A 26,382-nucleotide genomic window follows, 5' to 3' on the forward strand; every position below is an offset into this window, starting at 1 on the left:
CCTTTACACACATGATAAAATCACTGGTAGCTCTATGTATAAGTTTCTCTGAAAGGGATCATAATCTGGGATTTAAAAAAAACTCTCCAGACACATTTGGAACCTGATCTTTCAAGGCACTGAGCATCTTGGATTCCCATTCATGTTTAATATCTTAACAGGAGGATCTTGACACTTTGGAAGACATTAAGCAATAGGGGCACAAAGTACAAACTTTCTATTCCGCTACTCTTTTTTAAAAAAATTTATTTCAATGACAGATGCTTTTTTTGATAATAGAATTTTTATGACAAAATCCTTGCTGAAATTCCTACTTTGTTGCATGTCTCTTCAAGGATCTTCCTGTACTCATTATACATCAGCTTCTCGGTCAGTAAGCAGGCAACCTCTAGAATAAAAAACAGCAAATAGAAAAATATTAAAATGTCAGAAGTTTATGTATATACATTGATATCTACATGTTTTATGTTTGGGGTTGGCATCTGATTAAGCAGATTTGTTTCTGTCTCAAAGGCTTATTTCTGTAAATTAAAAGTAATTACACGATCAAAGGCAATTAAATTCTAAAACTGGGAATACGTGTAAAAAAACTGAGGGAAGTGTGAATTCATTCATTTATGAGCAGGAAAAATACTATTATTTAGACATAGTAAGACAGAGATGATGTGCAATTGCCTGTCAGAATCAGGTTAAGTATTGATAGCAATGACAATTTGTAAAAATAAGCATATTGGTATAAAGTCTGCAGATTATGAGCAAATACTGTACCAGGAAGATCTAGAGCTGGTGTCTTGGACAGAGGCTCACAGAGGCTTTGAGGCACTTGTTTCTTCATCAGGTTCTGTTATTAAAAAAAAAAGTACATTGTTGTTTTAGACTTACAACACTTTTAATGGTTAAAAGACCTAAAAAGTTTAATTGAAAAACACATCATACAGTAAAAAGTCACAAGAGAAGGAAATCTAAAAAACACAGAGATGAGCCACAGAAAACATAATCCTAGAAATACAGAACTGAAAGGGATTTCTGCTCTCATTTGCAGCACTCCTGTGCAGCAGTTCTCCAACAGGACAGCTGGGTGGGACCAGCTGGGGAGCCGACAAGGGAGATGCATTTGGGAGAAGACGATGGCCAAGACAGCACTGAAAGACGGCGGGCAAGAGGAACACTGTGCAGGGGAGGAAGTGAGCAGTGCAGGAGGCAAGAAAAGGCTGCCACCTCTCAGTGGGGTCTTCCTCATGGGATGTGATCCAAAGAACAGGTGGCTGGAAGGGCATGGCTTGACTCTGCAGTTCTTGACAGCCACACGTTTCCTTTGCTCCAGTGATCTGTGAGGCTCAGCCTCATTCCTTCCTCACTCCATTTCCACACCAAATTCCCACCTCCTGGCTGCACTTTCTGCTCTGCGCCCAGGGACTCTCCAGAAACATACCTCCCTCTACCTCATTCCAACCACACCATCCCTGGGGCATTGTTCCTTATTTTGGGAACTACTGATCTGCTTCACCTCCTCAAATGAAGAAAGTGCACATGTATCTAGTCCATCCCTGACATCTATTCTCCAAGGCTTCTGATGAAGGCTGTTTCACAACATCCCTAATCTCTCTGTTTCAGTGCTTCACAGCCCTATTGCTCAGTTTCTTCCCTAATACTTAAGATAAATATTTATTGCAAATTAAACTGATTTTTCTCTTGTCCTACCTTTTGCAGACACACAAGAGCAATGGAAGATTGAATAACTCCTTATAGCTTGAGAGACTATTTTCCTTTCTCTAATCTTCTCTTTTGGAGGCGAAGCAAACACAGTCTCTTCAATATTCAAAAGGAATTCACGTTTTCTTGACTCGATCCTCCTCCTCAGTTTGTCACTACCTCTTTGTACTGTGATGCCTAAACCTGGACTTTGTCTTTCAGTCACAGCAATACCAACAGTGCTTGTATGGCATCATAGTTTAATTCATGGCCAAAATAAATCATCCAGTTCTGGTGGGGATGAAAAATAATGTTTAAGGCAGTGTATCTGCTGGTGCAATGTTTGGAACAGATTAAAACTACTGGACTACTTAAGACTCAACAAAATTTATGTTTTGTCATTTCATAGACTTTTATTAAGTATAGTTGCTAACTAGGATTTTATCCACAGTTGTATGCAAGCAAGAACAGGATAAGTAAATCTGTGAAGAATATCAGAGAATTAGCATTCTCATATGAAGTCCCATTTTGTATGAGGGCACTGTACATGTTAGTCGTTTACTCTGTATTTAACAGTGTAGTTATTCCAGGTGACATGTCCTGAAACCAGGCCTAAAGTAAATAAATCGGAATTCCTTTCCTAGCAGACCATGTCTAAATGAAAAAAATCTAATAAAACCTGCACATTTGGTCTGGTTTAGGAACTCAACCAGTAGGAAGCAGCCCAGAGCCCCAGGCAGTCCAGAAGTGTTTATAGGGGTCGGAACTATGCTGTCCCACCCCAGTTTTACACCAGCGCAGTGTTGTTGCTCTTTCCAGAGGCTGCACTTTGGTGGAAAAGTGGTGCAAAGCAGGTGATTCAAGCCCAAAATGTGTCTGAGTACAGCAACATCTGTATTTCCTGGGAAACACGAAGAAAAGCGTGTCTCTGACAGCTACAGACACTGATACGTGCAAGAGACGGTGGCGATGTGCACATGACAGATGGGGAGTTACAGCAGAAATTGCTTTTCTCGTGCACCTTTTGGCCTTTTGCCTTCACACTTGGACACCAAGCTATTATTGGATGATTAACAGTTCTGCCCTCCCAGCACATATTAAGCATATCAAGGATAACTGATGGAATACTGAGCCATAAATGTTTTCTTGGCATTTGTTTGGCCTATGCTATTTAGAAACAATAAAAGCATCTCATATTCATAATGATAATACATATATACCAACACAGATCACACCATCAAGCATTCTCCTTCCATCTTATTGTGCAAAATGTGGATATAACATTAATATGTATTAATAGAATGTAAATATAATTAATCATAATAGGATGTTCCTGACAGATTATCATTACTGTTGATAAAATATAATTAAAATTGTCTGATTGGATTTTCAGTGCAGCTAGAATAGGCATCTCTCTTCCTTTTGTTTCTGTGTGTCTATCTGCACAACATTACACTTCTAAAAATCTCATTATTTCATGATGTCTCTGGGAGAAAACACTGCAGAGCTGCAAGTCCTTTACATGATATAATTAGTGAAAAGTCATACAAAAAAAAAGAAGGCCACACCAACAAAGACTGAAGCTACAACTAACTCTAGAGAGGACAGGAATTTTAGGCACCATTCTCTGAAAAGATTATAAAGAAAATGAAACAGTTCACAACTGTATTCCTGAGACTGCATGCCCATGTGATGGGAAAGCATTCAAATCCAAGGTCTGCATTATTCAAAGACTGCTGGACTTTATTAAACAAGAATTCCACTGAAAGCTCCATGAAGTGATGAAGTCGTAAGTCATTATTGTTTCAGGCAGCTGAAACTGCTTCGAAAAAAAAAAAAGAAAATATTTTGAGGAGATGACAAAAATAAGAATGAGAGTAGCCCACAGGAACCCAGAAACCATTTTTCAATGTGTTTTCCAATAAAAGAATGAGGTAGAGTCTACTGGAAGTAGGAGGTGGTGGGCTTGGATACAAAGAAAGGTCTTGCTTGTGCCCTGCCGCCTCATCACTGGAACTCCCTGCTGCAGGATGCTGAGGATGCAGTAGTTTTCTGTGGGCTCAAGAAGTGCCATGGCAAACAAATAGGGGGAAAGTCCATAGCCTCTCCTACTCCTCCACTATAGCTCACCTCCTTAAGCAGCATCCTACAACACATTACCTCAAACAAGAGATGGAAACATGCTATTATGTTCTCACATGGATTCAGGTGCACGTACACAAACAAGACCCCATTTGCAACTCCTGCTAATGAGACTGAACTCTCTGAACTACAAAAGTAGTAGCATTTTCATTACATCTATTTTACTTTAACAGAATTAACTTCACATATTCAGATTCACCATTAGCCAATACTGCATTTTTTGTCACAAAAGGGAGAGAAAGTGACACTATCTCGACATATTATCATGTTGGTGTAATGCAGCTGATGAGATATAATCCATTATTGTAATTTAAAAATTACTTGCATTTTTAAAGGTCATGCAGCTGTTTTGAGTTACATAACCTGAAGAATGATGCAATGGTGTAGGAATAGAGACAGAGCAGAAAATAATATGACTTCCAACAACATGCTCATCCCACACTTGTAGATGATCTTCCCATGTATTTTTCTGTCTTGATAAATGAAAATGGATGTAATGCCTTTCTAAAAGCAAGTTGGGCCTACCTGTTTAACCATGTATTCTGACTTGGTTCACTTGGAATGGAGGTAGTTGTACATGGAGGTTTTATGAATATAAAGATTAACGAATTTGTACAATTTGGGCATGCAAAGCATTTTCATCAGGCATATTCCATTTAGAATAAGCAGTAAACCATATATAAGGGTTGTGTCAAAGTTTACTGAATAGGGCCCTTGGTAGCTAATGTAACATTTCTCCAACAAATCAAAGGTATTGTTCTATGCTCACATGAATATACAGTAGCCATTACCTTAAATTTAAAACTCACTGTGAGCAGCAAACACACTGTGGGGATATGAAGGCCATATTGTATCAGTGGAGTCTGCAGAGATTTTCTTCATATGGCTTTGCCTGGTTGAAATATAAGTTGCAGTTGAAAGCTAAAGGGATTACTTTTGAATAGTCATCACAAAGGTTGATTATATTCGTATATCATTTAGCTGGACCCTGCAGGCTATTATTCCATTAGCTGTGCTGGCCCTGCACTGTCAAAAAGTTGATCGTATAATGTAAAAACGGTCTATGCTATGTTAAGGTATGTGGAGTAACTTGAAGCAGTAATCTTTTAAGAGCAGTACAGCTCTGTACTTCAAGGTAGATTGCATTTAAAATAAATACCCACAAAATGGAATAAGTACAATAAACCTACCCCTGTTTCCTATTTTTCCTTCTTCGAATAGTCTGTATGTAATTTGAGTAAGTTAATTGCACCAGGTAAGATATTGGCTATGGAGTATTTTTTCATGCTCACCGCCAAAGAACTACACCTCAAAATAGCTGTGTCTTTACATGAAACCCTCATGGAAATGACATTTCTGGTGAAATAGGTTTGCTGATTATGCTTCCATTGCACATGCAAACACACACGCATTTTCTTCCAGTGCTTAATAAAATGGATCTTCAGACGGTTCCATTATGTGGATGCCATAATATTATTTTATGCTAAAACATGGACAGCGCATTAGATTGAAAGCATCTGACTGTTCCAGGAGGCAGAGTAATCATGGACTATCCCTAGATAGCAAATGCTCCCATTGGGGAAACAATACCAACAACACAGGCTAATGAAGCACAGCAGTTATTAATCATGGGCATTTGTAAAAGCCACACATAATAGAGATGGACTCCCAAGATTAGGAAGGTTAGAAGGTGGGACCGAGAAAAAGACAGAAGATTATCCAATTGCATTTTAGAATAAGTTTATGGATGAGTATTTGCTTCAGTACAGTTGTGCCCATGCTTGCCTCTGTCTTTCTAAGCAGGCAGAGAAAGAGGAACAATTTAGGCAGCTTGGCTCTCTCAGCTTTCAGATCCTTGAAGGACTATTTGGCAAAAATAAATAAATAATAAACACACACTTACAAGACCCTTAGGGCTTATGGCCTAGTTGGAAGTGAGACAGTGCTTCTTTTATCAGACAAAGTTGTTTAATTTAGATTGTAAAAGCAAGAGTTGGTTCTCTTTCCGTACACCATATATATTATTCAGGGCAATGAATGAGTCTTTATGAGTACAAATGGGAGCCTTTAATGAACTACAGCAAGCACTTGAGCACGTAGGTTTCTCTGAATAAAGGCTTCACAGATGGGTAAGTTTATGAATGAGAAGCAGAATTTATTTCATAAGCTTTTCAAGAGCCTACTCAGGCTATTGCACTATAAGGAAAGTGCAAGGTTTTTCTGGTTTGGGTGAGAAACCCTAATGGGAATCCGAATTTTTCCCTGACTAATAACTTGCATTGTTTACTTATTCATATTCAACAGTTCTCAGACAAATTAATCTTCCCCTCTTACATAGTTTGGGCATGTTCCAGACATTTGTACAACAATGGAGATCTCTCTTGATCTTACATTTTTCAGTTCTGTGCATTGTTATACACTCATCTGTGACATCTTTTGCACAAACCATTTGTTGAATATCAATTATATCAAATAACAGCTCTATCAGGTCAAATTGTTGACTGTAGAGAGAAAAGCAGGGATTTTTCTCAAGGCCAAAATATGACACTGTGTCTTTTGTGTGTCTGGAAGTTAGAGATCCCAAAAATTCTACGCAAATATTGGTGACACAGAAAAATCAGCTTTGGAAAATAATCATCAAGAAGATCACTTCAAGCATGAAGAAACCTAAACAAAAGAACTGCCAGTTTTTAGCTCATAGTTTTACCTTTACTGTCAACAAATTCTACATTAAATCCAAACTATTAGCTTAAAATTTCAATACAGCATCTTGTCTCTAGCTCTACTCGGAGTATTTGCCATTCAGTGCCTTGAAACATTCTCAAAGGCAAAGATTTCCAGCAACGCAAAGCAGGTGAGCATCTGCCCAGCTGGTTAATCAAAGTTTCCACAATGCAAAGTAGAGTTCCCAAATGGCCTAGAGAGGGGTTTCTTTTCTTTCTGCTCCCCTCCAGGTGCAGAATGAAGATCACACCTGGAACCTAATTGCTGGAGGGACCTGCTGAGAAAGCAAACTTCTGAGCAAAGGGTGGCTGCTTGTTCTTGTGGTAGAAGCCAAACGTGCCCTTGGTTACCCTGAGAAGCTGGTGAGCAGAGAACATGCAAGGAGTATAAAAACACTTCTATTACCTCTATATCTGCCAAGAGCCATCACTAAAGATTGAGCCCAAGATCTACTCAGAAATCCATATGAAAGGAAACTCTTACCTTGCTCACAGTAGAGATATTCCTATAGACTTTTACAGAAATGTCTGTCTCAATGATGTATGCATCGAAGTTTTAACACACATCTTTGGAGTTATGAAAGAAGTCTACTCTCATTGCAAAGGGCAAAGAAGCAGTAAGTGGGCTGATGTTTCCGACAACATACTAATCATAACAGAAGCAGCATATCTGTTCCTAATTTGTGTGCAGAATTATTATGGCTACTTCACTTTAAAACAAAGCAAAGCCAGGTATACTGGGTGCTCAGTACCTAATGACAGTACAGTAGCTGTGAAAACACAGATTTCAGGCATAGTGATGATTCCGACAGCAATTCATACCAAAGCCACTACACTGAAAAATTATTGCTGTCTTCCCCCAATTCACTACAGTCCTTGTGCTGTAAATTTAAATACTCTGCTGGGGAATCTACTCCGTGTGTTTACTGTGCAACCTTCTTCTATACACATAAACCCTCGTCCCTTATCCTTTACTCATACAGATGTAGTGCATTTTTTCTGTTAAGTGCTTGGTATAAAGGCACAATTAAAACATGCAAGACAGCATAGCAGGACAGTTCATATCTCCCTTTTGTGAACACCATCTTCTACCCATTGAGCAAAACATGCCACTGAGCAGAGGAGCTCAGTATTAAATCACTGGCAGTGTGTAATATTTATTTCTGAATATGCAGCTTGATGTGTCTTCAAAGGACCTGACTGTCACAGAGTGCTTAGCACCCCTTTCTCTGAAATTCAGCTTCCTCAAAGGTGTCCCAGGGGAGGGAAAGCTGGGAAGCACAGGTTACTTAAACACGTCCTCTTGCTTAACTGTATGCCATCATCATGCTGAGGTTCAAATACAGTATCAGCCTGATCTGACTAAAAGTATCTCTGATTTTAGTTCTTTTTGCTTTATCTCTGTATTTTGACATGAGTGTCCTGTGTAATTTTGTTGAGAGTTTCTTGTTCTGCAGATCTCATTCTTTATGTTCTGGTTTGGCTCTGCTGTTTTCTGGCCTCTAAAGGTTTACCTACTCTTCTATAATTGCATATATAAGAGCACTTCTTCATGGCTGAGACTTTCAGCATTTCCAGTGACTACTCTGCCTCGTGGCTTGCAAACTGTTTGTCATCTGAGGTCTCTATAATGCAGTCTTTTTTGCCTGGGAAACTGTCTTCCGAGAGCTTAGCCAAAGGTATCATCTGGGCACAGAAGCGGAAGCCAGAGAAGCAGAGAAAATCCAGCAATGCATCTGCTTCAAAAAAAAAAAAAAAAAAGGAATGCCAGGGAGATTTTTTTTTTCTCTTTATCTGACTTGACCTTTACATCTTCTAAGGCACCTTAGGCATGACTGCATCCTCTGTGGCTAACGAGATGTAGGAAGTGTCTGGAAGATTATGTTCTTCAAAAAGAAGTTATGGAATCCCTCATGGAAGCATCAATTTTTTTGTGACTGAGCTTGTCTGGGGAGAATATTGTTCCCCTCTAAGATTGATGCAAAGTGCTCCAACTTATCTTTTAAAAATAACCAACAAAAAACAGCTGCTGGAAATAAAGGTCCTGGTTTATGCAGGGTCCTTGCATTCACATGTGGTGACATGGGTGTGCTCCCATGGGCACGTTGGAGAATCTTCTTTGTCTCAGCTTTCCTTGCTGATTTTACCAACAGATTGAGATCATAGAATCAGAGATCAGACCTAGTTCTCCTCACCAGGCATTGGGAACAATACTTTTGCTGGTCACAGCAACACAGGGCATTTAGTTTCTCCCTCCCAGTTTTTGAATTTATGGCCATGTTCTTCCAGACAACGTGTGACAACTTGAAAGGCCACTACTTGTCTTTACAGATAAGTAGAGAGCTCCAGCTTTCACACCAGTCACTCACTTCTTTTGATGAGAAATAGATTCGCATGAAAAAAAGATTACACTGAAAATGGAAATGGATTTTCTGTTTTATTAGCAGTAGCACAAGACTTGTGAGCTACTTTAGAAAGTTATAGAACTACAGAGACTTAAGAAAAAGCCAGCAGAAGCTAGAATTTAAAAATAAATGCTCTGGCTAGTCTGGGCCCAATTCTCAAGTGATGCAGCCAATGCAGCTTCACTGAAGTTAGCATGGTTATGTCAGCTTTGCCAAATTGCTTCAAAACAGATCTTTTTAGAAAAAAATTGACTTCAGAAATTTTAAATTCACTTTGAATTATACCATTGTTTTGCTCTAGGAACAGCAGAGATTAGAAGCATACACCAGGCAAGCAAATGTCTTCATGAAGTAAAAGATGTCACCCACTCCCCAATCACAGTGATGAGAGGCACCAGCAGGTACTCCCAGTGTCCAGACACTTAATGGGGCTGAGGGGAGGCATGGACTTATAGATGCAAGGGAAGGAGAGCATCCAAGGAATGGATGACCTGGTTACTTTTGGACCTTTTCCATGACCACAATGCAAGGGGAGAAAAGGAAACAGGGTTATTTAGGTGTTGCTGCTCAGTTCTGTCCCTCACAAAGGTACCAGTGGAAGTGCAGGCAGACACCAGCTGCTGCTGGTTTGAAATGCTTTCTTAAGATGAGATAAATCATGCAAAGCTGCCAGCTGAGAAATAAGGAAGGAATTTCTCCCCAGGGCACAAGTCCGATAGGGATTCTGGCAGATTTTTTTTGTTATAAACTGTTCCCACAGTCGAGGAAATCTGTTATCACATTATCTTAGGTTTGAAAATATCACAATTTCCCCAAATTCACAAAGTGAGTGGTGAACTTGAGATGATTTCAAGTGTCTGAATCTACTACAGACTGGAAGACCCCTTGACTGTGCCATGCCCTTTCATGGGAGGATGTGAGAGTCTCTTTGGAAACTGGATAAATTCCAAGCACTAGGTAGAAGACTCTGGACAACAGTAATTTGATAATTTAACACCAGTCTGTACTCAGACAAATGTTTGGTGCTTTGACAGGAAAGCAGGTCTTCCCAATAAAAACAGAAACAGTGGCTTAAAATCCACGCTGGCATCTGCATGTTCTGATCAAATCACAGCCCTACCTCATAGCAAAGCTCACAAGGTCTAATAGACAAAAGTCCTTGCTATATATTAGAATAAGACACCCCTGCTTGGAGGTTTCAGAGTCCCCAGGTCACAGGCAAGCCTGCCAGGCATGGCAGTGGGTAAAAGCCCTGGGAAGGTTTACTTGCCCCACTGCAAGTCTCCCTGGTGAACTGCTTGCTGTGGCTCTATTTAATTCTTAATCTCTGCATCTCTGTTTAATTCCTAGCCGCTTTAGAGACCTATTGTAACACAGCAGTTAAAAAAAATATTCACATGTACTGCCAGGCCTCCCCAAAGAGCACTAACTTGACACGTAGGCCATGACAGCTGGGCTTGGACTACTAAGAAATCTAATCCAGGGTTTCCATCATCTCAGTTGTTGCCTTTCTTTCATTACAGTTTGACTCAGCCCCTAATGGATTCAGCTTTATAAAATCAGAAAAAGAGGAAAAGAAAGCAATTTATTCATGTTTCACTAGAGCTCACAGAAGACATGAATTTTCTCTAAAAATGCAAATTATTTTGTGCCACACAAGCGAGACTGGGCAGCTAAAGCTCTTAGAGGAAGGGTCTTTCCCAGGGCTAATGTTTTTATACCCAGTGATTGAATAAATCGATCCCTTTTTTATCACATCTCTTCTGCTCTCCTTTTTGTTCAGAGGAATGTAACCAATGGTACCAAAGCACCCTTTTTAATTCTAAGAAAACTGATTATGCGTGTTAATTTTGTTTTTAATCCCAGACATATCAAAATAAACACCACAGGCATGCGTAGCTGAAATCAATATCTCTTAAGCATCAAGTTAGTAAAAACAAGGATTTAGTAAGAATCCAAGATGTAAAAGACTAATGTACAAACTAAGCCTTTATTTATGTAATGTGCCGTTATACAAGCTCAATATAAACCTGAAAGAAACTATTTCAGAAGAGCAGAAATGGTTTACTTGCACTGCATCAAAAATGACCCCATAAGACCTCCTTTACTGAACTAGCCCAGATATTTAATGTGAACATATGTTTTTAAAGGATTTCTTGTCTTATGTCCAGTCATTCTTGTTAATTCATGGGACAGTATACTGCAGATGTGCTTTTTTCTATGTTACATAAAGCAAAAATTACATTTAACAAGTGCGAGGTTGGTCATAAAAAATAAATAAAAATAGACTCTTAAAAGCTGGGAAATCACAAAGTGAAGCTATCAGTCATTCTTATTGAGAAGGGTGAGGACAATGTGAAATAAAACTTGCACATCTATGAAGAGACATTCCTAATATGCCAGCACATGGCTGTTATTTCACATTCTCTATAGGTTGCTTTCATTGGCCCAATATTTCTTCCTTTAGGGTAAGCTGCAGTGCCCATTTGCAGTAGATGCCCTTTCTAGTCACTGACTTCAATTTTAATAGTAATTAAATTCAACATTTTAAACCTAGCTGCAAGTTTGTTTCCTTCAAAGAAGAGACAACAAATCAGTGTTTCTGTGCTTTCTACATGTGGGTAACAACTTCAAACTATGTATTTGTTTAACAGTAGTGTTATTTGTTAATATAATTGATTAATAGGCAAATAAAATAACTTTCAGATTAATTTTCTAATACTAATTTTTGCACTTTATTCATATGCAAACTAGTCAGACCATTATGAAGAGTTTTTACTTCTGTATGGTTTTACTCCTTCCTGAGTACAGAGGAGATAAGCAATACCACTTCAAAAAAAGGAATATTCTCTTCTACTTTTCTGCTGACACTAAAGATCTCCATCTTGTATCCATCATTTGTACTTTTCTTTCAAGAGTTGGTATAAGATGGCATTCAGAAAGAGGAATCACTCTGTCTTCTAGGACATTGGTAGTTTAGAGATTGCTAAATTCACCTATATCAAAAGTATAGACATCTCAAATACACATTTCCTTTATGTATTTACATTCAAATTATTATTTGTAATGGCAAAGTAACTTCACAATTAACAGTTATGTGAAAAGGCAAGTTTAGTATGAAATTTGTTTTCTGATTTTATGGAAAAAGCATGTCACAGATAGAAACAGTTACAACTCAGTTCCCCATGAGCTTTCAGGTCATGCTTTAACAAAACAAAGTATTTTTGTTATAACTTCATCTGACGTTTAATCTCACACACAAATGATTTACAATTAAATAAAGGCAACAGCTCCTGGAATCTTAAAAGTAGTTTTAGTAGAGAAGTTTAAATTAAAAAATGAGAGATTTATTTTGAAGAGTTCTGGATCTGTTAATGGACAACTAAATTTAGTAAGACAATGCTAAATAATGATTTTGTATATATTATGTTTGCTCAGGAGATACCTAATTCCCCAAAAGTAAGCGTAAACAAACAACCCAATATAAGCCAAACTACTGGTTCAGGTCTGGACTGAATCCTGCCTTTGTAAAACTTCCCAAGTCACTTTATTAACCACAGGGAGTATAATGTCAATCAAAGGTTACAATTTTACCTATGTACTTTTATGTACTGTTTTTTTATAAATGTAGTTCTTCACTATATGCAGAAAGTAAATAGAAAAAACAGCAGTCTTAAGACACTGTGAAATAAAGGATTAAAAGTTAAGCTGTTGAAAAAAAGACGTGAAATTTTCATAATTTTTTTTTGCAGACATTAAATAAATCACAACATCTTAATTCAAGCACACATCATACACTTGGGTAAGAAAATATGACCTGGCAAAAAATGTAATATGCCAGCTTTGAAGATAAATTTGAAAAGCTCACACAACCTACCACAAAGCACACATTGCATCTTCTGAAATTTCCAAAAAAAGCCAGCAAGACTAGAACCTTTCAGGACTCCTTTACAAACTGAAGACCAGGCAAAAATGGGCCACAAAGGATCACAAACTGATTTTTTTTTTTTGTTTCTTTCAAGTCCCTGCCCCTACTTTTTGGGCTACCAGGTAGAACTTTCAGAAGATACAACTCTTTTCTTCTTTGAGTGCTGATACTTTCTACTGTTTCACCACATTTATGCATTCCAAACTATTTCTGTCTCTCTCTCAAGTACCCGAAGCCTTCCAGGACACTTTCACTGAACTATTCCCTCCATTTGTTTCCCCAAAGAGGTTTGAATGTTCTTCCAATATCTTGATGTTTTTTTGCCTTTTCTCTTATACCCCTTTTATACCCTTTTACAACTTCCGTATTCTTAGTGCTTTTTGCCTACATTCTTGGACTTGTTTGTCAAGCTAAGAGACTGAACATTTTAGAAGTTTCGTAGCCAGGGATCAGTGTGCCCCAGACCCCAAGGTCCTCTCCAGAACACGTTTTTTTAAACCAAGATAGAACCATTCAGGGGAAGGTTCCTTGGAGAGGGGCGCTCACTTGAGCCTCTCACTGGGGAATCTTTGATAGATACGCTAATTAGTAAAACCTATAATGTTATACCCGATCTTTTGGGGGTGTGCATTGCGGGGTGCATTGGGGTGCATTCGACCTGGACGTGTGCACCTAAGGATCCTTCAAATAAACACAAAGGTAAAATCCATTTTTTCCTTCTAACCGTGTTTGACTCTTGATTTTAAGACCAGGAAAAGGCATCAATCTAATGCAGTGGTATTTGCCTAACTGCAGACAAGATAAAGCAATACTCCTTGAATAAGCCTCTTTTTCCATTCCCATTTCAATTAGGATGTTATCTCTAAATTCAAATAATGGTACTTCGCTATCAAATCAAACTTCATCTCTGATCATTTAACCAGTGCTGTGAGGAGAGAAAAAGGAGTGAAGTCCCTATCAGGAAAGCATTGCAGGGAAAAGATGAAAGAAAACCCTGAAGGCAGCAAAAATGTGAAAAGAAGGATGAAGGGAAAAGAAGTGGAAATGGTCATGAACAATACAGCAATGTAATTTTTATTTCTTCAAACGAATAAGGCAATACAAGGAAAACCAGTAAGAGACTAAAAGTTTAGTAACCACAACATGTTGTATTCTGACACTGATTACTGGGGAAGCTTCTCCTGAACTTTTCAACATGCAACAAGGAAGGTACAGGTGTCTCTATTATATAGCTCTCAATTAAAAGTAGAACCAGGGCCTCTGTAGGTTGACATGCCTGTAAGAATTTCCCCTGGATAGCCCAGGAGGATGTAGCTGTTTTGCAATCACTCTGTATCCTGCTCATTTGCCACTGACACAGGAAGCTGCTCTCTGCTACACTCCAGGAACATCAGCTCGACACCCTCACTGCAGCTATGAACAGCTGATCACTCCCTGGCTTTAAAGTGAACCCTAATGTGAACTTTCATGGTGCCAAGATATCAGGCAGAATTTTCTAAAGTACGAAAGCTGGAAGTTTTCAGGGTATGGGCATAAAAGTACAAGTTAACCCAGTGCTTTAGTTTATGATGACCACACAAAAATAACAGAGCACTGATCTCAGGTATCACATCTCCACAGATTGCATCATTTTCCTATTTCTATTTGTGTCCCTAAGAATGAAATAGTGGGAAAAAGCATAATTACATATTTATTTTTCTTTTTTCTTTCTCAGAAAAACAAACACACACACACAAAAGTTGAACGAGAGCTCAGTGACTAAAACATAACAGCAGAAAGGCGAAATGTATTCTTGGGATGGTGGTCACGAAGGAAGACCTCCAGCAGAGTTCTACATCAGCATTTTTATTTCCTAGATAAGAGAGGAAGAGTCCCAAATGGAAACACTGTTAGAGTAGGATTAGAACAAACTGAGAAATCAATCAGGCAAGAAAGCTGTACTTGCTCAAGAGGTTTAAAGGACATGTACAAAGCTATTGCTTGAATCAGCCTCAGTACAAGAGTAACATGGAGTGCTAAACAAGACATTAATTAAAACCAAGAATGTGTCGTGGGAGGAGAGACCAGTAAAAACCTGACTTGCATACCAGGCAAATTAGCTACAACTCTAATAAAGGATATAATGATAGATAAGTAAATTAAAATGTTATAATGAGGAGAAGAAATCAAAATAGCTTTTGTAGAGGTCTCATGAGGTTATTTTCTTTTGAGGAATATAAGAGATCTGGATGACTATTACCTGGCTGATTAGATTCCCAGAATGCTTCAGATACCTTCTCTGGATCAACAACTAGTTAAAGATAGAAAATAAAGATAAGAATGGATGGATTCATTTTCATTATGAAGAAACATCAGTAGTGAACGCAACAGGGATCTAAGGCAGAATTTGTACAGTAAACATTTAAAAAATCCCAAACAATTCAAAATGTTAGTGAACAGCAACGTGACAGAACCTACTGCTGACAAAAAAATGACACAGGGTAATCAAAATCAAAACTTTAAAGAACTTCAAAAAGATTTTGTGACTGGGCAATAAAGCATCAGATAAAATTCAATGTTGATAAATGCAAATTAATGCACTAATGGAAAATGTCTTTCATGCACAGGGAGATTGGAAGCTTCAGCTTGATAGAAAGATGACTGATAGCAGGATATAAAGAGATGTATCTATTTTCATGAGTGCCATGAAGAAAAAAAGAGTGAGAAATGATAACTTACTTTCTTACAGAGCAAAAGCTGAGAGGCAACAACTGAAGCTGCAAAACAACGGGCTAACGTCAGATCAGGAAGCTGCATTTTAGCTGCCAAATTCAATGAGGTGCGTTGGCTGCCAGTTATGTAACAGAAATGCCCTGGAGAAGTTCATGGACAAATACAGGAAAACCTATTAAATATAATGGGATCTAGATCCGACTTGTTCAGGAAGTCACTGACTTGCAGGTTGCTGAAGATATGGAGAGAATACTAGCAGAAGTCTTACTTCCAAACATCCTGTTCTTATTTTCCCCTAATCTATTAGCCACTGCTGGACAGACACCAGGCTAAACAGGCCTTTGTCTTTTACAGTCTTTTTTCCATATATCATGCTAGTATTAGAAAAGTAGGATCTCTAATCATGGAGATTAGAGAAGAGTTAGCATAAAAAGCCTACAGAGAAACTCTTCCAATGTTTTCCATGTAGGAAACAAGACTTAAATGACCTCTTGCTAAATACTACCAGGGGTTTTCATCACTCTCTCAATTTCATCTTTTTGGTGACTAAAACTCATTCTATTAAACTTGACATTTTCTGAACATTAACACCTGCTTGACTTTCATCCAAAAGCTACTAACAAATGATGGTTTGTGAGTGCTGATCCCTCCAAGATACCGAATGACTATTTTTTCTCACAAGAATAACACCAATTCTGCCTGTGGTACTAATGTAAAGGCATTCAGACTGTTTTTCTATGGTTTTTAACAACAATAGAATACATCAGCAGTGCCATGGAAGGAGTGGATGCTAAACTGTCACCTCCACACTTCAGCCAAGAGCTGGATCTTGTGGTCCATATACTGAAATTGGGAGCACACTAGTGGTTATTAAAAATCCCAAGGCAAGCACTGATATTTACAAACAGGAGCACCATTTCCTAGAGCAAGAGGAGTTTGCAGGCTGGTCTTCAGCTTGCAGATCATCTGCAGCCACCCTGTGGGAGGACAGTTTTTATAAATAAAATATTTGTGAACAGCGGTAGTTACAGCATTATTACAAAGTCCAAAAAAAGATATCAAAGGGCAGTGTTGTATGTGTTGAACAACAAGTCTGCATTTTTTTTTCCATGACCAGCTGTATACTTCTATACTGTGCCCAGAAAAACAGAATTTTTAAGGTAGTTTAAAATGCAATGCAAGACACATTTTTTAAAAACTGGTGATACTACTTTTGTATACACATGGAATTATTTTTATCTACACTATTAGCTATGGTTGTTACCATTTTTACATACTTTGCTAACATGTCTTGAGGTTTTTTCAAGTAACTCAGGAACTGCCTTGACTCCCCACTGATAGAGGATCAGCCCAATTCCTATGTGTTTGTTGCCGAGGTGGGAAGGACTTAGGTAGGTACAGACTTCACGTTTTCTCTGCTTAGAAAAATTATAACTTTAGGATTTGGGTTGTAATATGGCAAAAAAAAACCCCCAAACCCCTTCTTCCTCTGCTATTCTTTGTCATATTGAACAGACTCAATTTACTGAAACTTGTGTTTGAATGAAAATGCTAAACAGTTATTGGATAACATGTTTATAATACATCTATCATTTACATTGAAAAAAAAAAGTGGGATAGACTAGAAACCTGCATAAATGTATGAAAAGAGGGTCATCAAAACACATCACCCAGCCTGAAGAATATGCCAGCAACACAGAGTATCTGCCAGTCACAGAGGCAGGAACACAATGTGATACACAATCTCAGTTCTTTGTAAACAGAACATTACACTCAGTTGACTGATGCGAAAGGCACAGGTGATCCCAGAGCACGTTGTGGGATTAAACATTACTGCCACACCTGTAGATCATTCAGTAAAACCTGGCAGGAGTTTTAATCCTTTGAAGCATTGTTACTGCATCACTGTCCAGACTTTCAGAGATGTTATCAGTAGGACAAATACAAGTATCTGTATTGATCTTGTTGTTTCTTCCTACACAATGTCATTTGCTTCAATCAGAGACTAAAATAGAGTTGAGTCTCCATTTTGCATGACCACCAAGCATAAGCATTATGGGTGGCAGTAATTTATGACAGAATTTTATGGCAATCTCCAAGATTTTTAGGGTAATGCACCATGCAAGTAGGAGTTATTGAAAGACAATAGTTTTGTAGGTGGGTTTGAGTCAGATTTCTCAAAGAATCTCTGGATTTCATAAAGCCATTGGTACCAATATTTTAAAAAAATCTGATTTTCTTCTGATATACTAATGTGGAAGTGTTCAGCTTGGTTCCTAACAATTATTGTCCACAACTGACCATGACAGGATTGGTCACAGAAGACTTGGACATTAATCTTTTAAAATTATGTAATTTTATTTATTCATAGGAAATGCCTAAAAAGCCCACAAAAAAGAATCTCCCACTGTTTCAGGGATGTATGTGTGTGTGACAAAGCTATCCCTGTGGTTTCAGTGGTCCCTTTTTGTAAAACAGAGTCACTGCTCTCTCTGTCCTTCTAGTAATCACAGAATCTTCAGAACTAATCTTTCCAAGCAAGCTTCCACTGCAGATTTTGTTCCCTGCATATATTTCAGTTGTGAAATAGGAACCATACAGAACATTCCTGGATGATACTATCTGAGCTGAGGGTCAAAGACGGCTTGTATTGCTTTGGGTAGCGTGTAGGAGTTGGAGAAGACCTTAGCAAAGCATCATCCCTAAAGTGTGTTTTTGTTGTTGTTGTTTATTTTTTTTCTAGCAGACTGGTGCCTGTTGTTCCCCTTTCACTTATTCTATCTTTGGTGTAGTATAGTATACATAATTTAAATAACCAGGGAATCTCTCTGGGCTCAAAACCACCTGCTGGCTTATATTAGCTAATTAATGGTGATTTATCCAAGTTACTAATTTGAGTGGAGCTGATTGCCTTTAGGAATTTTGAGAACGTTGTAAGAATTTTGATTATAATTATGCCTATTTGATGGGCAGTCTACTTAAAATACTTTAAAAAAAAATTACCTACCAGCTGATTTTTAACTGTGCCAAATGAATGACTCTGTGTTGTTTTCCAACTTGAGATCATGTATTCAGGTAGTTTGTTTACTCTGATACTCAATTTCATCTTGGTCTGACTCCCTGTCATTTTCTCTTTTCTATCAGGGTTTATTTGCCTAGCTTTGAAACAATGACTGCTTGAAAAATAGTCCTCATCTTGAACCTGCGGAGCTTAATCATTTTCACAAAAACTAATATAGCAGATTCATTTTAGCCAAACTTCTCTGTCATGCTGACCTGATTCCCAGGGCCTGAAAGTGTGAATTTAATGGCGGTACAATGTCTGAGGTAAGAATATAATAGAAACCTCTCAGCAGTATATCTATTGGATCAGTGTAATTTCTTTTTTCGCTACTGGTCTCAATGTCTCTTAAGGCAATCTAGTCTGTAGACAGCAAAGGAGACCAGCCTTCTCTTTTATTGTGATCCCAATGCTACTTATGCTAAACAAAGAATCAAGTCCCTTGATAAGGTAGACAGTAGACATAAGCACATAACCCTAGAGGAAAATTTATTCTATTAAAAAACTTACTCTTTTGCTGTGAATTTAAGAGGATGCTACTAGGAGGTCTATCCTGAAGAACAGAAGACAAAGTTATTACAGCTTAGCTGTATTACTATTGCTTTTTAACATTAGGGATAAGGATTTTTTTATCTTAATCATTTTCAGGTTCTAAAAATGAGAATTATACACTACATTCTCTGGTGGTAGATACGTTGCCTTCCAGTACACATTTGTAGATGAAAATTTACCAGAGGTAAAATACTTCCCCAAACTGAAACAACTGTTTCCAATGTAACTCAAGCACGGTAAATTCTACTTCTGCTGGATTTACTGTCATAAAAATACTTTTATTGTGCAAATTCCTTCCACAGAAACTTCTATGATAAAGGAAACTTAGGATATGACCCAGAAGAACTGTGCTCTCACAGGTTCCTCTTTATACAAAGCTTTCTGTCAAAGTCTTGTCTACTACTGAGGAGGTGGAGGAAATTGTAGACAAGTTTCCTAAAAGCCTCAATTAATTTTATATGAGAAAGTATATGAAAAGCTATAATTTATAGAAAGTGTCTTTAAAACTGGATTGCTCCATTTAAGCATTTTATTCCACATCTTTGACTGAAATCCAAGAAGTGCAAGATAATAAAGAATGGTCCTGGAATAATACTGCTGTTCAGAATCAGAATCAACTGTACCTGGATAATTTTGGACAGACACTTTTCTAACACATTCTTTCAAAACTTCCAAAATCACACACATCTCTATCTCTCCCTAGGCTTCTTATAAATGAAGTGTGCATTTCCATTGGGAGTTCTGGGCAATCAACATCTCAAACTGCTTTAAATATTTAGGTATGGTTTTCACTGCCTAATTATAAATAGCCAGTATTAAAGAGATATGACCTTGGGTTTCAGTGAGCTCTTTCCTTGAATAACGAAAGACTAAGAGAAGAATTAATGAATTGCTGTGCTTTTCTGTGATTACTGAAAAAACAAGAGAAAAAGATGCATCAGAGAGAAAAGGTGAGTCAACATTTGCAAGGCAAATCAATGCCAAGGAGTGGAATAAATTCCTATCTCACAGTGCACGCCCTCAGTGCTTTATCCTCTCCAGATATTACTCTCCATGTGCTTTTCTTGTAGTCTGAATCCTTCTTGTGGAGTCAAATATTACTTACTATGACCATCAGGCTTTTGTCCAGTTTAGGCTGCTCTTTACTGTTATACTTTTCCTCTCTGAATAGTGTTCAACGAAATAAAGCAGAGACAGAGTAATTTTTTCACTGTTCATTCATTAAAAATTACCATACTGTTAAGTAAATTGGAGACAAAGGACAGAGGTGTTACAGTTCACTTCTGCAGTTGAACTTGTTCAGCCAGATCACAGCAAAAGCTACAAGGCTTTTGTTGTCTTCCACAGCAAAATAACTACAGCTACTGTTCGTTTTTTCACACAAAAAACACACCTCTTTTGGCAGTGAAGACAAAGCCAACTCTCCCTCCAGTTCCTCTACAATCTTTGATCTCTTAATTCCCATTTCTCCTTCCCCTTGATGTTCTGGTCTCTCTGATCTCTGTTCATCACTACCATATATGTCCGCATAATCTCCCACCTGTAATAACTTTAGGACAACCAGAACCCCATCCTTCATTTCTGGCAGACATGCATTTCTCAGGAAACAAAAAACTAGGCAATCTTGCAGTGTCATTTTAGACCAGTTCATCAGTGATGTTTTCATTATGACTGCCCATATTCAGTGAGCAAGTCAGTGAATCATGTCAATGAACACCAGACTTCCAAGATTTTATAATAATTAAAAATATGCAAAAGAAATCCAAGGGCCTCTTTGTCATGTTATTTCATATTTAATGCATTGTCTGATTTAGCTCACTCAATTGCTGGTTGTGAACACGTGAGTTTTGCTTAATGTGTTGATAACATAATACTCCATTTTAATTTTTGAGTAACTTTTTGATATGTTTACTTAATATGTGTCCAAGAAAAAAGACTAACCTTTCAGTAACTAAATGAAGTAGCTAAATTTGGGAAAAACATGATATATATGAAGTGTTTGCCATAAGCACGTACTAAAAAAACAAATGAAAGTATAAATTACGTAGAATACCCTCAAAATCTGCTGCATCCCACATTCTGAAAAGCAATTTATTTGAAGATATATGGCATTGTGATATCTAGCAAATGCATACCTATTAGTATTCCCTATTTTTTAAACAAGGAGTTCTCCCAATTCCTCCACCACAAAAATGAATATGCTGACTAATCAAATTAAATATTGTTTACCTGAAGAGCTACTATAGAATTAAATGATCTTCATATTGCTAACTCCCTTCTTCACAGCTGGTGAAAACAAATAGAATTTAAATTCAAATCTCTGAGCAAGGGATAAATCAAACTGTAGAATGTACTTTGTTTAGGCTCTATTCACATGTAAAACATTTAGGACTTCTTGGTATTTTGAACACACTGTATTTTTCACAAATTAACTGTGCAGCTTTGGACTTATTAATCATTATTTTTAAAACGACTTTCTTGTGAAAAAAATGCCCTTTAATGCCCTTTACCTCATAGGTACTGTCTTGTGCAATGTACTTATTAAAAAGAGCACATCCCTGTAGCCCAGAGGGCTGACAGCTCCCTCCAAAGCTGTACTGCTGCTCTGAGCTAACCTCCAGGGGCTACTCGAGAGTGATGCAGCCTTCATCCCCTCCTACAGAGTCTGAAAAGATCATGCCTACAACAGTCTCAACCTCAGCTATCCTGAGAAATGCTTTTCCTAAGGTGGTTACTGAACTCCACTTCTGGTAGAGAGGCAGTTTGGCTGAGCAGAGAAGGAAAAAAAATCACCTATCATTTTCAAAAAATTTCAAACAATTTTATGAAAGAATAAGAGCATGGATTCAGTGCAACTGAGGGCTTTTTTCTCCTACTCAGACACAGGTAACATTTGTTTCCATTATATCACTCATCCATGACTTTTTATCTCACATGATGAAAATATAACAAAGAAATAAAACTGCCAAACTCTGAGCCTTATGACTGAGACAGGGAATGCTTGCAGACAGCACTGAAGAACAAAAAAGCACTGAACAAATTCAGTTCAAAAAGACTGATCATATCCTGAGGTACAGCTAGGGCTTTTTTGTTGTTGCCTGTTAAAAGTGGCATAAAATCTTTAGAGATTTTTTCCGCCAAAGATGATATTTCTCTAGTTTACTAGATACACTGTTCTGCTTTGCATGAACACCCTCTTTGACATTAAGTTCAGCCTTCAGGCTAGCGTCGCTTATCTCTGTTTCCAAAAATCCTCATATTTGATTGTCACATTTATTAAGTCAGGCTCTGAAAAAAACTTCCATCAATCTGTAGCCCTTTTCTCTTTCTCTTCCTCCTCCAACATGTAAGCAAATAATTTAAATGCTTGTAGGAAACTGCTGAAATTATAGATACAGTTTAACCATAAGGTACTGCACCAAATTAATTTTTCAAATAGTTGTCTGAATTTCAAATCTATAAATATTTGTAATTTCTAGAGACCAAAAGACATGGAAAAATACTCAAATACTTAATATGTTACAATATACACCCCCATGCCCCAATTTTCTATCTGCTTAATTTCCCTTGAAAAGCCCTAATTTCTTGGGTTATAGATTCCTTAATATTGAGTAGAGGAAGAAAACACTACAGACCCAATAGGATTTCTGTCAAATTCATCTTACGTGTTAGTTACCTATGGCTAACCTTGAGTTTACATGGAAACATTTTTAAATTGAAAAAATAAATTTTCATGAACGTCATAGTATATCAGAAGTCTTGGCAGCAAGAGAAACAATCTTGTGAGTGCACATAAAATGTTGAATGAGAAAATGGATCTCTTGGTTGATCCCAGCTAGTGGGGAAACAGACATTTCACTTGCAACATGTGGTCATCTTTGAATGCTAATTACCAGAGGTTCTAAGATTCCAATAATGGGAAGAGATGGAATGGTCCTGGGTTGGAAAGTGGACATGAAAAAGACTGGTTTGTTATTCTAGCCAGAGAGAAAAGAAACAGGCCATGGAAGAAGGGAAGAGTCCAAACTGCAGTTGTGAGCTTTGCTCCAATAAGTGGATTTCATTCTCAGTCTTCATAGCCCTCCCTCACATTAAACCTGAATAGGAAGCTGATTCCAGGCTTTCCAACAAACAGCAAAAATGAATATTGTTGCCATCAGAATCCATGGGATGGAAAAATTTGATACTTTGGTAGCCTTGAAATGGTTTCTGCAGAGAAGAAGAGCATAGATAAAAAGAGAAGAAAGAGATGGAGAACTTCCAGAAAGGAAGGGATAAGGGGATGAACTGGGGTAGGCAAGGAATATCTTTCAATATCCTTAAGCCAAGAAATATTTTTGAAAGCTGTTTTACAAAAAACATTAACATCTTAAAGCTGACTTCACAGGTGGGCAAATTGAAACACACAGAAAAGTAAAGTTTTTCCCAGTGGCTAATCAGTAGCATCCCTCCATGAACTGCAATTTTTCAGTCCACTACTTTTAGTTCAACATATCATGGACAAAAAGAAAAGATCATTATTTATTTTATCGCCCTCTTCAAATTCTGCAAAGCTCAGACCTGCTATTTTGTTCTTCCCTCAGTCTTTCTATAGACACAGAAGCTCCAAATCCACCATTAAATCAATATTTTCTTTTGGTCATGATTTTTAGCTCCTTTTCATCCTTCCTGCACCTTCTCCAGCTGTTCTGCATACTCTATAAAGCATGAAACCCAGCACTGCTATGATACTAAGCTGAGACCTTATTGGTGTTGAGTAGAGCGGAAGGATTACTTCACAAGTCATCCTTTTTTAATACCCCAGTAAGATGTCTGCAGGTTTCACAACAGCCTAACACTGTTCATTCAGGTTCAGCTTGTGATTTGCTGCAAGTCCTGATTTTTTTCCCACCCTCTACAGAACTGGTACTTGCTCCCTTTAGGTAATTATGCCCTTGATTACTCCTGATTATATACTCACACATAAACACACACAAAGACTGAAAATGTTACATATGTTTCTCAATTTGCCAAGTTCCTTTAGAATTGCACCACCATGAACAAAATGCTTACATTCCTTCCCTAGTTTGTGTTCTCTTCCAACGTAAAGCATACTTACTATTCCAGTCTCCAGATAAGGAATGAAAACATAACCTAGTACAGACTCAGATCCTTGTAGAATAGCAAGCTAAACAGCTTTCCATTTCTAACAACAGCCACAGATAGCTTTTATTTGTCAGAGGTTTTATTAATAATCATTATTCACCCACTTGATAGTAGATTCAGGTAGTTCAGGTTTCCTTTCTTGCTTATAAATGTTGCATATAATACTATATCAAAAGCTCCAGACAGATTATATCCAATATATTCTCCTTAGTTTAACTTCTTTACCTGGAAGTCCTGTTGCTTGTTAATTATTTAGGCTTGACCCAATTAATATTAGCAAATCCATCTTGGCTGTTGCAGATTTCCTTGTTTTCTTCTAGATACCTATTAAACATCTGGTTGTATGTTCTGGTATATTTCCAATATAGGATCTTAAGTTGATCTGTCTGAAATTCCATGGTGGCTCCTCCTTTTTCCATTTCCAAAAACAGGCATCAGGTTTGTCTTTTTCCGCTACTCTGGAACCTGACTTGACCTCCATCAGTTTCCAAAAATGGCTAATGACCTTGAGATCCTTCCAGCCAGTTTTTTAAGGGTTGTACCATCAAGTTTCTGTGGCCCATCTGATTTGAAGCTCTATCTCCTTTAAGTACTTTCTAGCCTACTTTCCCCTGTTCTAGCCTGGGATCTTGCTGCTTTTTTTTCTTGTGGCACATATAAACTCAGTTTGCCACATGATCCCAGCTGACCTTTTCAGTGAAGATTAAAGCAAAAAAAGCATTAAAGCACACTGGCCTCCCCTAGGTCATCTATTAAGAGTTTCTCCCCTCTGTCATAGAGCAGACTAATACTGCCCTTGATCTTCTGCTGGCTAATAACGTGCTAATAGTTTGTTATCCTTGATGGCCCTTGTTAACTGCATCTCTACCACAGCAACTCTTATTTTGTACTTTATCACAACACGAATCTTTTCTCCTCTGCCACATGTTCTACTTGCTCCATCCATTTCTTCATTCTGTGTAATTAGAAACCCCAAACACTGTTATATTGGTATATAAAAGGAGATGTACTTCTTGAATGCACCAAAACATACACCTCTGCCTGCAAAATGTCCTGGTGTTAAGAATTTTTCAGTATTAGCAGGAATAGAGATGCTATATAAACAATGCTTTAACCATTTATTGATTGGTGCTTTAATGACATCTGACTCTGCTAAAATCACAACCAGATGATGAGAAACCCATTGTTTTATTTAAACTCGATGTTGCACCACAGCCAATATCAGAGACATGAGTTTAGGGATAAAAATTGGTGCTGACAAAAAAATTCACTGGAAAGGAAATAATATCAAAATTAAACATATCTCAGCACTGGACTTTTGGCATGTTCCTTAGTACAGCTACTGAGAGGTGGGTATAACAGAAGCAGTTCCCCCAGGGTCTGGCAGCAGTGAGGGTACCATCTGGGTTCTGTGGTCTCAGAAAGTGCAAGGGGAAGGGGAGGGAAAACTCAGGAAGGGGGATGAGAGGGAAATATTATGAAAGGAGATGACTGCCATGGCAAGTGAGAATAAGAGGGAGGGGGAGAACAAATGTTTTGCTTCCTATGGGGGCCTTAGAGCTCCGGCTGTCTCTATCCTTCAAATGTGAAATTTACCACTTAAATCCCATAAATTATTTTTTTTCTTCTCCAACTTGCATCTGAAAGTAAACAACAAGCAAATGAGCAATAATTAAAGGTCAACCTTTTAAATCTTATTTAAACCTTTTGACTGAGCTATTTCTAGAATAAGGGTCCATACCGGACCCTCACTTCAGTGAAACTATTTATATGGGCAGGGATTACTCACATGAGTAAGAATCACAAATGTATTTCCTAATACATTTGCACCAAAAAACCCCAATTTGATCCATTTTTCTGCATGTTTCATGGATGAAAACATTGAAACATTGAAACAATGAAGAAAGGCTTCAAGAGCGATCTTATTTCTGTTTATCTCAAGTTGGAAAGAAAACAAATTAATAATTTGCAAAGCAACAAAATTCAACCTTGAAATGCCTCTGGACATCAATTGTTGAAAGA

At 37.8% G+C, this 26,382-nt stretch overlaps 1 protein-coding gene across 1 annotated transcript in view; it reads right to left on the minus strand.

The window, feature by feature from the left end:
* Window positions 1-296: 296 nt before the first annotated feature.
* TTC29 (tetratricopeptide repeat domain 29) overlaps window positions 297-26,382 on the minus strand; it is a 116,276-nt gene continuing 90,190 nt past the window's right edge. The window contains exons 11-12 of the mRNA XM_048305332.1: window positions 769-841; window positions 297-388 (exon numbers count right to left, since the gene is read on the minus strand). Of these exons, the coding sequence (XP_048161289.1) occupies window positions 804-841 (38 nt within the window). The 3' untranslated portion in view covers window positions 297-388; window positions 769-803. The remainder of the gene's footprint in view (window positions 389-768; window positions 842-26,382) is intronic.

Source organism: Corvus hawaiiensis, chromosome 5, assembly GCF_020740725.1.
Source record: "Corvus hawaiiensis isolate bCorHaw1 chromosome 5, bCorHaw1.pri.cur, whole genome shotgun sequence".
Classification (NCBI taxonomy): Eukaryota; Metazoa; Chordata; class Aves; order Passeriformes; family Corvidae; genus Corvus; species Corvus hawaiiensis.